The sequence below is a fragment of the Stylophora pistillata genome, chromosome 3 (genome assembly GCF_964205215.1).
Source record: "Stylophora pistillata chromosome 3, jaStyPist1.2, whole genome shotgun sequence".
Lineage (NCBI taxonomy): Eukaryota > Metazoa > Cnidaria > Anthozoa > Scleractinia > Pocilloporidae > Stylophora > Stylophora pistillata.
Genome location: NC_142521.1, coordinates 2,814,397 through 2,827,021, shown reverse-complemented (window position 1 = coordinate 2,827,021; position 12,625 = coordinate 2,814,397). Strand labels below are relative to the sequence as shown.

The window sequence follows — 12,625 nt, the reverse complement described above, 5'->3', positions numbered from 1 at the left end:
CACATATCAAAATTGTTATTTTGCATACGTTTCCCAATGTGTAAAATTTCTTCTGTTTACGTCTGCATTACTTTCACAGCAGCGCTTGTATTTATCTATTTTTGGCATGCTGATAATCGCGAGCAATACTATAAAATTTGGCAATTGACGTCCATAAAGGAAACTGAAAAATTCGGGAGTCCATTTTCACATTTCACTTTCCGTAAAAAAGAATATTAAGGTCGACCTACCGTCAACGAAATGAAATGATGCGTTATCGCCCTTCTCTAGACTATTTTGCGCGAGTTTATTTACTTTGGCTTCATCACAGTACCCAACACTAATTTTGATTGGGATGATGTAAACATACGTTAGCGCTCTTCAGTTTTAATCCTCGAGAGTTGCCCCTCACTGAGTACCTGCGTGGGATCATCAGTGTTTTGGTCATTCAGCTGTCTCCTACATCTGACGTAAACAAACCTCGTGCGTTAATGAACGCTTTTGCCCGCCCCCCCCCCCTTTTTTTTTTCTACGCAATAGTGTTATTGATACTGGGTGGTTTCTTTTTTATTTTATGATTTTTCACAACTTCTCTACTTCTTCTTTTTAATTTTCTTGAGTGTTTTTTTTTTTTCTACTGTTTGGCCTGGATTTGTGCCAAATGATAATGTTGATGTTGGGGAAACTGCGGATTGCATTCCATTAATCTACTTGGTATTGCTAAAAGGATAATACAGATTCCCTCTGTGAGAGGATTACCTCTTTTTGTTAACACCGCGACTGCACTGCGGAGGCTTGTGACTGGAAAAAAAAATAGTGGAAAGCAGCATGCAAAACAACAGGAATGTAGGATTATCCTAATTAATGGAGTCAATTTGAGCAGAATTTTCTGCGTAATAAAGAGCAAAAAAAGGATAATACCACTGAAGCCCCCTGAAAATGAAATTAAACAGCTAAACTGAAGTTAAGGTAAATTCCGAGCTTTGAAATTATCGACTATGTAAATGTCTTTAGGGGTGCTACACGCTGCTAGGGCTGCTAGGGCTGCTGGGGCTGCTGGGGCTGCTAGGGCTGCTAGGGCTGCTGGGGCTGCTAGGGCTGCTGGGGCTGCTAGGGCTGCTAGGGCTGCTGGGGCTGCTAGGACTGCTTGGGCTGCTGGGGCTGCTAGGGCTGCTGGGGCTGCTAGGGCTGCTGGGGCAGCTGGGGCTGCTAGAGCTCTGATGTGCGGTGCAGCAGAGATACCATTGGTATAATTTAACGTTGATTAGCATTGGAATCTGGACAACTTTAGGATCCCGGACTAACAGTTGGAAAGTTAGACGTCTATGAATCTGTCTATAGTATTTGCTTCAATATATAACAGAGCTCCCGCTCATTTTCCACCATCGCCCTCTCCCCAGCCCCCTTCCCCTTACACAGCTGGACAGCGCTGGACTATACTAGTTCAAGTACGCGCAGTTGATAAACCATTTGATATTCGCTTTAATTTAAAATTTGACTGAAATTATAGAACAAATCGGTATTTTCAGTAAGCCTGAAATAATGATTGAATTTTATTGTGCAAATTTTGATGTTTTGATCAATTCAAATTTTCTACATGTATTTTCCCATATTACTAATTTTGCACCTCTGTGGAGGTTTTTCTTTCGTTTTTCTAAGAACTCAAGTGACCAGCAGCCTGACGGTTGTACTTGTTTCATAACAGTGATCGATGATGACACTGACGACGGCGACGCAAATGATGGTGATCACGGTGATATGTTTAAAGGAGCCCATAGTTTAAATCGGTTAGTTGAAAATGTTTATAAAATATTATTAACCTTTTAACACCTAAAAGTGACTAGCACCTAATTTCTTTTGACATTATCACCCCCGAATCTCACATTAAGGTCACAAGCAGGTACCACCTGGGTCATAAGAAAGGAAAATGATCACCAACTAGAAACTCTTGATTGTTTTACAAATTCTCCTTGTCAGCACCTTGCGAAATGTGCGGAGAGAAGTTTGGAGAATATACTGATGTAAGGATGTAAAGGGTTAGAGACAAGGCGGAATCAAATGTCACCACTTTTAAATATATTAAAACTAACCCCCTCCCCCCTGGCCCCCGGTCTCCCTAAAACTGAACAAACAAACAAACGTACAAACGAAAAAAACTATCAAAGAATACACTGAATAGGTGTGTTCACGGGAACAATTTTGGCAAGAACGAATAGATGAAACAGTATAGAAATCAATCTATACTGTCATGTCCAAGCATGTACTGAGTAATACCTAGCTACGGCTAAAGTTCGCATCAATTCTACGATCCTTGGCATGCCGATGGAGTTGTTTTCTGATTTTCCGTTGCTTGCGTCGGTGATAACGTTTAGCCGACTAATTCCTGTAATAATCATAAGTTTCAGTGCGAAGAGGTTTATGTAAATCGCTGCACGCCACAATTACAATGACTCCAGTCTCTCCTCTCTGTTTTCCCCTCCGTCTCCTCTACGTCAGGAACCAAACCGAGGCTTAATGATGATGAAACCAGTTAAAACCAGAATTTATTCTGGGTGTTGTTCAGTGTCACAGCCAACGGAGCAACATTCGTAGCTACGAACCTGACCTCAATGCGATTGTTACAAATCAGCATCACCCCAGTATATTCACCGAAGCAGTGTATTGTGAGGTAAGAAGACTGTCCGAAAACATCTTTAGCATAGTTTAATTATTTGTTATAACATAGGTGTCGCAGTTGAAAGAGAGAGATGAAATGTATGACTAATTGACGGCACATCCCGGAAGTAAACGCGTCTTTACTACGAGCGAAGGAGTAACGTTAAAGTGAAAAGTTTGCAGTTTGTTGCGTCTGGTAACGAGCTTCTCACCCAATGCACGAGTGCTGTTCACGCTATCGTATTAACAGAAACTCCTCTGATGTCTGTCTGGAGAATCAGAAAACATTCATACGCATTCGATATGCATGGACGCATACAAAGTTATTTTACCTACGCAATAACACTCAGAAACAAATACAAAAATTTGATTTAATCGTCTCCAATGAGCTGCTCGCTTTTACTTGAGAATTAGATGGCAGGGGTAAATATGGGGTTTTAAATACCTTCTGGAACGTTCAGGAATAAATGCGTCTCGGATGACTGTTTTTTATGCATAAATTTATCGCGTGTAGTTTGAGAAGTCGAGCGGTCGAGGAATGTGCACCTTAGAGACTCTTGTTACATGTTAAGACAATTTCTGTTGTAGATATATCGCGTCCTCATTATTCTCTCTACGTAAAGAGGGGGACAGAGTCGCTTAATGCCAACAGGATGCCTTTGGATACAGTTCTTTGTCTCGACACTTCGGGATCCATGGGATGGAATAACAATGAGGGCATCAACCAGCTGAAAGCAGCTGCGCTCAAATTTCTGGAAGGAGTCGAGGAAACTGCAAAGCAGGCGAATTTAAAGGTGAGAAGTGGGGACCCACGAAATGCATAGCAATGTTTTCTTTACATAGAAACCTCAGTGTCGCAAGGATATGTGGTGAAAATGTTTTCATCAGCTTCGCGAAAACAAACCCTTACTCGATTTCTAAGTTAATTTTTGAAATTCACTTCTTTTACAATGAAGACAACATGAGATTACAGAGTACGGACGATTGCGCGGGTTTCATAATTGGGAAAGAAGAGTCTATTTATGTGACAAGTTCAATGTTCAGAACAAGGAAAGCAAGCGTTTTTGTTTGCTAAGGAGGTTTGATGCGTTAAACAATGGTTACTTCCGTTATTTGGTAGCGAGACTTCCTAACTCAAGTCCGAATGGATGAAAAGTAACTCATAACAGAAAATCATGTCTATTGTGTCATTGAGTTTTGATTCATCGAACCAGATGCGAATTTCGGTAATTTCCTGGAAGTGTCCGAATGGAAGTAAATCTCTACTGCGACCCCGTATAAGCTTCTCGGAAAAATGTTGTGTTTCGGTTAATGACATTCTGTTTTGAAAATATTTGATAAGGAGGAGACAAATATCAGTAGGGTTAGTAGTTCAAAACGGTCGACAGTAAATAGAAATCAGACTCCCAAGGGGACACACGCACGCACTAATGTAAAATATGTGTTATTGTGTTATCAAGAGTATCATTTTCTGTTAATGCTAAGCGGCCGACCATTTAACTTTGGGGGGGGGGGGGGTGATTTCTAGTCATCAAGAAATTTTTTTTTCTAGCAATCTGCTGGGCAGGATATTTTTTTCCGTTCTAAATTCTCTTTTTCAAAATCACCCACCCCCCCCTCAAGAGTTAAATGGCCGGCCCTAAGAGAATAACGAGCATGTCGAAACTTCCGGTGTCAATAATAGGCGAGTGCTTCGTCTCACTTTCGGTTTATCACTTTACTCCTGTTTCCCCTTGTTCCCGTGATCTATTTAGACTATCAACGCCTAACATTTCTAGGAAATAAAAAACGCGCACTGAAACGGACTGACCCATTACATGTATTGATATGACGGACGTGGACTGACTCGTGATCTACGCAACTTTTATCTTGTGGAAAACGTTTTCTGTGACACCAAATTAACTCACACAAGGTCTCTGAAATTCCGGTTTTAATGCTAACAACTTCATTCGCTTCTTGCGACAACAACAACAAAAAAACGAAGAACGTCACCGAAACGTTCTGCAAGTGGTAAACTAATCTGAATAAGGCGAGGCCGCCAAGTCACACTCGTCATCAGCCGTCACGCAATGCAAACAAAACATTCTGAACAATCTGAAGAAAAAAAGGCTGACTAGATTTTTAACTAAGATGTAGCTGATACGATGAATATATGAAGTTCATGCATCATACTAAGAAGTTCCTGCATCATACTAAGATGTAGCTGTTTTAAAAACACGTTTCGGATAGATTCTGTCAAATCGCAATTAATTTCTTCTCCGCGATCAAGTGGTTATCGTCATTATAAGCAGTAGAATGCTGAGATATCGAGCTCGCGCACTTGTCTCTTGCTGCTTAGTCTTTATGACTCACATGATCTGCTCCATGAACTGAGCTTCAGTTAGCTTATTGTATTAATAGAATGCATTTTATTTTCTGTGTTACGAGTGTTTGAAGGTGCATGTTGTTTCAGTGAGTAGTTTGATTCTTTTGATAAATATACATTTGCTTTTTACTCTCAGGAAAATGTTGCCATAGTTGAGTTTGGGGCCAAGACCCAAATATTGCATAGCTTGTCAAACAACTATCCAAGTCTCAAAATGAAAATCCGTAAGTTGCACTCTTTTCTTCGTTTGAAATTCTAGACATCAGTATTGAATTCTATCCGATCCTCTGTTTTTTTAGTGAAACCATACATGGGTTGACAAATGTAACGTTCCAAAATAATATGACGCTGCTCTTAGTAGTTGTAAAAAGTCAGATAGGTATTTTTATTTTTTGAAATTTGATGACTGCTTTAACTCACCATTTCAGCATTGATTACCTCAAGAGAAAAAGGTGTCAAAATGTCGTTGAAATCATTTAGATAGCTTAAGTTCTGATTAAGTGGAATGAAGAAAGTTCTCGTGATATCTCTCTTTAATTTAGCTTTGTTTTTTGTTTCTCTGAGAGATGTCTCGTTCTGTTTCAGGTGGACTTAGTGCCAATGGAACGACTCCTATGAAAGATGGTTTGCTAATGGCTCTTCAGGAAATTGGAAAAAATGGTGAGTAATACCCGCTGATAAGGTAAACTTAAATATCGCTTGTGGAGAAGACTGCTAACATTTTTCAGAAGACCTCATCCTTTTGTTTCCATCTCAAGAAAGGGACGAGCATGTTTTAGAGTAATTAGGATGTGATTCCATTTTGGTTCACAGAGAAATGAATAGGTTACATATCGTGTCACGAAGCCAGTGAAGCAAACAATAATGGAAAATGAATGTTATTTAAAGCATGAAACACGAAAGTTTCATACGCCTCCTTGTCTTTCGGACTGTTTAATTTCTCAGGTGGTGTTGTCAGTGTTAATGGAAGAAAACTTTGTCCACGCATTATTCTCATGACTGACGGGAAACCTACTGATGAAAATGGAAGTGAAAATGAACAGGCAAGACTGTAAAAGATAAACATGTTTTTGGAACTATGGTGTTTGACATAAAATAAACAGAAGCTTAATCCTCTTTACCACGAAAAAATGGAGCCCTGAATTCACGATTAGCATGGATAAGTGGTATTACCGATCACTTATTAAAGCGCTTCTGTGCAGAAAGGGGTAACGGGGAGAAGGAGTCCTGCACACTTCTCACGCACGTCAAAAAGAAGAAATAACTTCATGAAAAATCCGATAAAGAACTTTAAGGTTCACGAATCACGAATAACAAAAAATTAATAATTCACGAGGTTTCAATCTCGTATTTTCACAGTTCACGAAAATTAAGAATACTTAATTTTTCATTACGCGAAAACCCATTTAACCTCTGTGCTTGAACTGTATGCAATAAACAGATTTTGTTTCTTTTTGCTGTTTCTTTTCCAGTTAAACCAAAAGTACAAGCTAATATATCTTGCTGCAAACTAGTTGATAAAATCATTCTTTTTGGCAACGCTTATGTAGCATTTCTAAGCGTCTCGTACTCTGCTTTCGATTTTCCTCTCTTAATGTAGCTGTATTTATTGACGATGCTTTAGCTTTTTAGCCACTAATATGAATCCCGTTTAGCTTTCGACATTTTTATTTCAGGCCTTAACTGCAGTGCTGTTGGTCGCTGTGCTTTTTGGTCCTCGCTGGCAAGAAGTTGGTCTTCCTTATAAGATCCCAATCGCCTGTGTTGGCTGTGGAAAGGCTGATCAGGTAAAAGAAATGCGCTGGTTAAAGAAATTTAAGTAGAAAAGTCAGCAATGCTTGCTATACCGTAGTTTTCCTAGTTTCGTTGGCAAAAATGAGTTGGGAGTTTTACCAGTCTTCCCGGGCTGATATCCTTTTCCATCGCAGGCTCGTTAGTTTCCCGGGCAATTCTGACTCTGTTATATTCCCAAATAAACGCTTTGATAGCTAGGTTTCTTACCGAGAACTTGGCACACTGCGCAAATTAAAGAGATTATACACTGCTTCTAGTTTCTTGTCAAGACTAAATGATTAATTTGCGTTTTCGTGAAACCTTAGAAACGTCAGCTTTTGTAATCGTTACGGTGGCCAATTTACCATTTCAACTTTTTTGATATATCCAAATTATTTAGAAACTTTTGGCGAGTATTGCACAGACAACTGGAGGAATGTACGTGATGGTGCAAAATATGGAGGAACTCAGCACTTTTTTCAAGCGCCAAGTGTTGCTGTCCCGTTTTATTGCCCAGTTTTCGCATGGTGAGTTTATCAACCATAATTCCCGTTGCACTGAGACTAATATTTAATTTTACACAAACTGAAACCATAGACTTGTAGTCAACTCTTGATTAGGTGTGTGACAACTATTTCAATATTCATAATGAAATGAGAAATTTGGCTTTTCAAGTGGAATTTCACCTTTTCACTGAAAAGGTTTGCTTAAAACAGCTTATCCTCTATTGTCAGGATGGAAGGGAGGAGCGGGGTACTCGATGTCTTTCAGTTTAAGTCTTTCACGCAAGTGTGCTGCCGTACAGAATGGAGTAACTTTCAAATTTGGCGTGCAGTTCTTTGCTTAAGAGTATATTAATCCCAGGACAACAGCGTACGGTGTCAGTCATATTCCTTTGACAAGGGTATTCAATAATTATGGGCTGGCACTGCGAAAATGTTAAGGGACTCTTTAAAAATGGGTGGAATGAAGGGTAATTTTCAGAATTTGAAAACTGTTGGTGAGACTTAAAAACTGTAACAATCAGAGTGCCTCGATTTAATTGGCAACGTGGTATCGTCATAATAGTATCATACACACTTTTATAGTGTGTATAGCTTTTGTAGTAGGCAAAGTTTGCTCATCCCAAAGCTCGGTGTTAACGATTCTCACGAGTCTAAATAACTGATTCCAAGGTGACGAATTACTTCATAAACAAGAAGCATTGTTTTGTTTACTTTCCTGTTCCACAGACATGACACAACTTAGGAACTTGCTCGTGTTGCAGCAGTTTATGCGAAGTCTCGGCGAAGATATGGAGGAGGGAGAGCTGGTGAGAGACTTACCCGCTACTACATGTAAAATTGATGGCTCAGTGTCAATGATTTCAAACCTTTCAAAAGGCTAACCCTTTAAAGATTATAAATCATCCGCGCGTGTAGCTAAGGTAGAACCATTTTGGACTGAGAATAAAAATGTCTAGACAGCCATGTTAAAAATTTACCTTTTTTCTTAATTTAATCTGTTCAAAAGGAAAAACACTGCACACACACACGAAGCAGTTCTGCAATTGTTCGTTTGTTATTTCTGTTTGCAGCGTCCTCTCATGGCTCTGCTTTTGGCCATGTTGGTTGCAGAAGATGATGACAACAATAATGGGGTGAGTGGAAAATTCTGCTTTGGCAAAGATATGCTTAACATGTCTTCATGACGGGAGAGAAATATTTTCCCTCAAGCTGAACTACTGACTAATCAGGATATACAAAATGATATTGTAGAAATATTTTTGAATGCTGTTGGAAAGTAATGAAATGTGGCACCTTTATATTGTGTACTGTTATCGTTAGCGTCGGCGCGGGCTATTTAATGGTCTCTGACAGAAGCAATCCGGGAGAACTTCAACAACGACAATATACCAATAAGTGAATGATTAAACAGACAAATAAATGGACACTCACAGACAAGGAATTTTAAGCCCCTTGGTACTCAAAGAAAATCTCAAAATAGTACCTGTCATGTTCGAGCTGTTGTTATTGTTATTCCTCAGAACTATCCCAGACCCCCCCCATTGGGGACACGTGTTCGCAGAGGACCTCACTGGAAATGGGGTGATCAAGACGGAGGGAGAGTGGGTACAGTAGTGGATGCTGGTGGAACGCCTGGTGAGTTAAGTTAAGACTTTTATTGCTTACTTCATACTCAGCTGCGTCATGTGAGTCCAATTGCTGTGTTATTAAGAATAGAAAACGTGATAATTTATTGTAACAAAACGTTTTGGTAGGCCCTTGTCTAACTGCAAACCATTTTGAATCTATTCATTTATATGGTTACACAGTGTTACTAAATTCGAAGTTCGGTACTTCATCTGTTTAGCAGTTGTGGTTTTTGTTGTTGTCGTCGTTATTTTTTTGTCTTTTTTATTTTTTTGGTTTCGCTTTGTTGTCTTTTGTTGTTGTTTTTGTCTTTTCCACTGTCTGTTTTATTTTAAAATAACTGACATATACCACACACAAGGCCCACGTTAAATAGCAGCAAGATTTTGATGCAGGATTCCTATTGCCTGAGTGTGAAGAGAAAATGGTGAAACAGTACAGGTGAGTAGGGAGTTGGTTTATCCTGTTATCTACATTGTGCCACCTGTTAAATTCTCGCTAAGAAAATACAGATTTATTCCTTTTTTAATTCGTTTCTTTGACAAAACTGGACGATATCTATTCTGACTTTTTCACCCTAATTCCATCTTAATGTTTATATGAATTTATCTGACATGTCTCAAGGCCTGAACCAAGAGCCCGCCCTCCTTTGGTCTGCATGCCATTTTCTCCTCTTTCGCTAAGTGTGTAATCTAATAGGGTCTCATTTGCTTTTAGGTTGGGTGGAGATTCAATGGGATCGCGGGAATAAGAATTCCTACCGTTATGGAAAAGATTCCGCTTTTGATGTCAAAGTAAGAAAATAACCTTGCATTTAAAACTGTTTAGATAGTATTTCTACGTGGGGGGGGGGGGGGGGTGTTAAGGTGTTTGCATTTCTTCCGCTTAATAAACTGGCGAGAGGAAGAGGTTATGCACTTTGGTAAGCTGCCAGTCACGACAGTCGCACGTCAAAGAGGAAAATGATGAGGGTGCGACTATTGGAGTACATGCGGAGTGACATAGTACCGAGATCTGCAATTACATTGAAGACTTAAACACTGTGTTGACCAAAGTTTTCGTTACATTGCGCACCAGTGCTTGAGGCTTAAGTTTCGCGCAGTATCACTGTCATTTTTAGGTTGTTGATGAAAACAGACGCGTGCTTCTCCTTGAAGGAGTTCAAGTTGGATGTCGTGTGATTAGAGGTTAGAAAACTTCGGGGGACCCCCTAAGCTCCCGATAGTGCGACTGAGAAAGTGGGTGGGAATCAATCGATTAATCCAATGTTTGAAGACATCTCATAAGACGGACGACAAACTTAACATGATTGCGAATGGAAATGAAACTTAAGCCTTTGTACATTACAGTCATTGTGGGACAGGGACTCACTTAGGGAAACGGAGGGGTAGAAGGGGGAAGAATTGGCGGGAAATTTGCTTCACTGGATTACCAACCACTGTAAGCGCTGCAACTACACAAATAGCTGTCGTAGAATTGTCTGGGAACTAAGAGTGATTTCCTTAATTTTAAATGTACTTTTTATCAATTTAGGACCAGACTGGAAATGGGGAAATCAGGATGGAGGAAGTGGGAACATCGGTCGCGTCTACCACGTAGGCGGTGGAATTGCAAAGGTGAATTTGCCATGTTTCACTTTATAATTTTTTTTCCTTTTCGATTTCCCCTCCCTTGAATTGTTTTGCTCCCTCACTGAAATTTTAATTTCAAAACATCAACTTTTAATTTTAAAAACATCAAATTGATCATTTCGCCTCAAACCTATCTTAATTTGGCTTTTGAAATACATCTACTGATTCCAACTTGTGCTAGTGGCAAATACAATGAAGCCCTCTCATGATTTCCAAAAAACAGTCACTAAATACATGTTTTTTAATCGAGAATAACAAGAAATTACTTTTGATATGACACTGTTGCCTGTCAAATCATATATGTTTGTAGATTCATTCGCCTTTTCACAACTACTCCTTCACTTGTAATACTTTTAACACTAGTCAAAGTGGAAGTGTTCACCTCGAGCAACTTTGTAAATATGTCTATTGATGAGCAGGTCCGCTGGCCTAATGGAAACACTAACACCTACCGAGATGGCGCAGAAGGAGCACATGATCTTCGTGTCCACCCTGCGGTAGGTGTCTGGAAGTCTGAAATACTCGCAGAAGCGTAATTCGATAGCTGTCTCAATAGTTCTGAGCTGGGCCAGTTTCACCCGATGATCATGGGTTCAGATCACTCAGTCGCATAATCATAGACTCCTTTTTTTTTCTTTTTTTTTTCTTGTCTGCTGGTTTGTGTGTTAGTTTCGGGGTCATTTCAATAACTGCAATATTTCCCATAATGTCCCCAATATTTCTTCTCAGTTCAAATATATGATTTTCATGAACCTCTCTAGAGGTCCATGCGTTGCTGACAGATTCCTTTCATCATAGGATGTGGTAATGATGCCTGTCTTAACTGTTGGCTCACGGCAGCAGCCGTCTGAAGCTTGTCTGGTGATGTAAAGCTTGAGAACTGTTGTGTCCGCCTGAGTAGTAAAAAGGAAAAACAGCCCAAGGTCTTAATCTAAGTCTTAGTTGTAAAGCTGTAGGGTTGTCTAGGAAAAGCAATATTTTAGATCAGAAACCGATATTATACTGCGATGGGCCCCTTCATTAGATACAGCTCAGCACAGAGCAGAGTTCGAGCAAAAGCTCGCATTAGCAGTGCACTTTATCAGGATCTAAGAACAAAGCAAGTCAAACAATACAACATTGGACGATTCCGGACATTAACGATCTGGATTGATCTAGAAACTCAGTGAGGTCAAAACTGATTTTTAGAGATTTATCATAATCAATCTTTAGGGTTTGCTGTTTTCAAAAAAATATATACATATAGGAGAAGGATAGAAAGAAACTTTAATGTTGTTACCTTTTACTAAAAGTGCATAGATTTGATCTGACGAAATCTATGAGGCAAGCGACTAGAATAGATGGCCCTCGCTTCGTAAAACAATACGCAACTCCCCTTTGTATCCGCCGGTAACCCGAATTAAAGCTACCTGCACAATTTATTAGAGCTGATCGGTTAATGATCAAGCTTTTCAAAAGTGAAAAGGGGTCCTGTTTTGGAAAAAGTGATAGCACTTAGTTAAATTTCAAAAACCAAACCCGCGTACAGTATGTAAGAGCTGTTTTGTAGTTAGCTAATATGTAAACTCATTTACAGGTTTTTATAAATGATTGTTGTGAATTGATTAATACATTTCATGACAAAGAAAAACGGTCTGTTGTTGTTTTCGGCCTTAAACACGGAAATGTATCTTCCGTGGGTTGAAGAGACTAATGAATTGTGAGCAAGAGATTATTATCTCTTGATTGGGAATAAAGGCAAATCTCAACAAGAAACTGGAAGTAGGAGTGTATTGGAGAGAGCTGAGTTCGACAGGAATTTTTAAGTTACGTGGATTAAGTTTGTTTTAAGTACCTATTTACCGCGTCGCCCAAAGTTTAGAGCATATTTATCAGAAAGTAGAGGAAAAAGAACTGGGAACTACCTTTCGAGCTCCAAATTCTTCATCCGCTCAGTAAAGCATTAATAATAATAATAATAATAACATCAATGATAATATTGCAACATAACGATAAAGATGATGACAATGGTAATCAAAGCGATTTATATGATATTTAATGGTAATTGAACTGATGGCGCAATTTGGTCTGAAATCATACGCGTGATTTCA

General features: G+C 39.3%; 1 protein-coding gene across 3 annotated transcripts; it reads left to right on the top strand.

The window, feature by feature from the left end:
• The first annotated feature begins 2,501 nt into the window (after positions 1–2,501).
• LOC111330483 (uncharacterized) lies at positions 2,502–12,290 on the top strand. 3 transcript variants are annotated; one of them, XM_022935344.2, is made up of 15 exons: positions 2,508–2,647; positions 3,223–3,428; positions 5,136–5,223; positions 5,585–5,659; positions 5,945–6,042; positions 6,676–6,786; positions 7,173–7,299; positions 8,005–8,084; positions 8,349–8,411; positions 8,799–8,913; positions 9,622–9,698; positions 10,025–10,091; positions 10,438–10,520; positions 10,955–11,032; positions 11,334–12,290. In XM_022935344.2, exons 2-15 carry the CDS (start codon positions 3,288–3,290, stop codon positions 11,403–11,405), a joined length of 1,275 nt encoding a protein of 424 aa, XP_022791079.1. In that variant the 5' UTR covers positions 2,508–2,647; positions 3,223–3,287; the 3' UTR covers positions 11,406–12,290. The 3 variants fall into 3 exon arrangements, 2 of the variants coding, with proteins under 2 accessions (XP_022791079.1, XP_088608441.1); XM_088752315.1 differs by having other exon boundaries at positions 2,560–2,642; XR_015998468.1 differs by lacking the exon at positions 10,025–10,091 and having other exon boundaries at positions 2,502–2,647.
• Positions 12,291–12,625: the final 335 nt, after the last annotated feature.

Bases quoted from the DNA above. Each gene is read 5' to 3' on its own strand.
- LOC111330483 (XM_022935344.2), top strand. From the start codon at position 3,288: ATGCCTTTGGATACAGTTCTTTGTCTCGACACTTCGGGATCCATGGGA. The intron at 3,429-5,135 runs GTGAGAAGTGGG...TTTTACTCTCAG, and splicing joins CAAAGCAGGCGAATTTAAAG to GAAAATGTTGCCATAGTTGA. The intron at 7,300-8,004 runs GTGAGTTTATCA...CCTGTTCCACAG, and splicing joins TATTGCCCAGTTTTCGCATG to ACATGACACAACTTAGGAAC.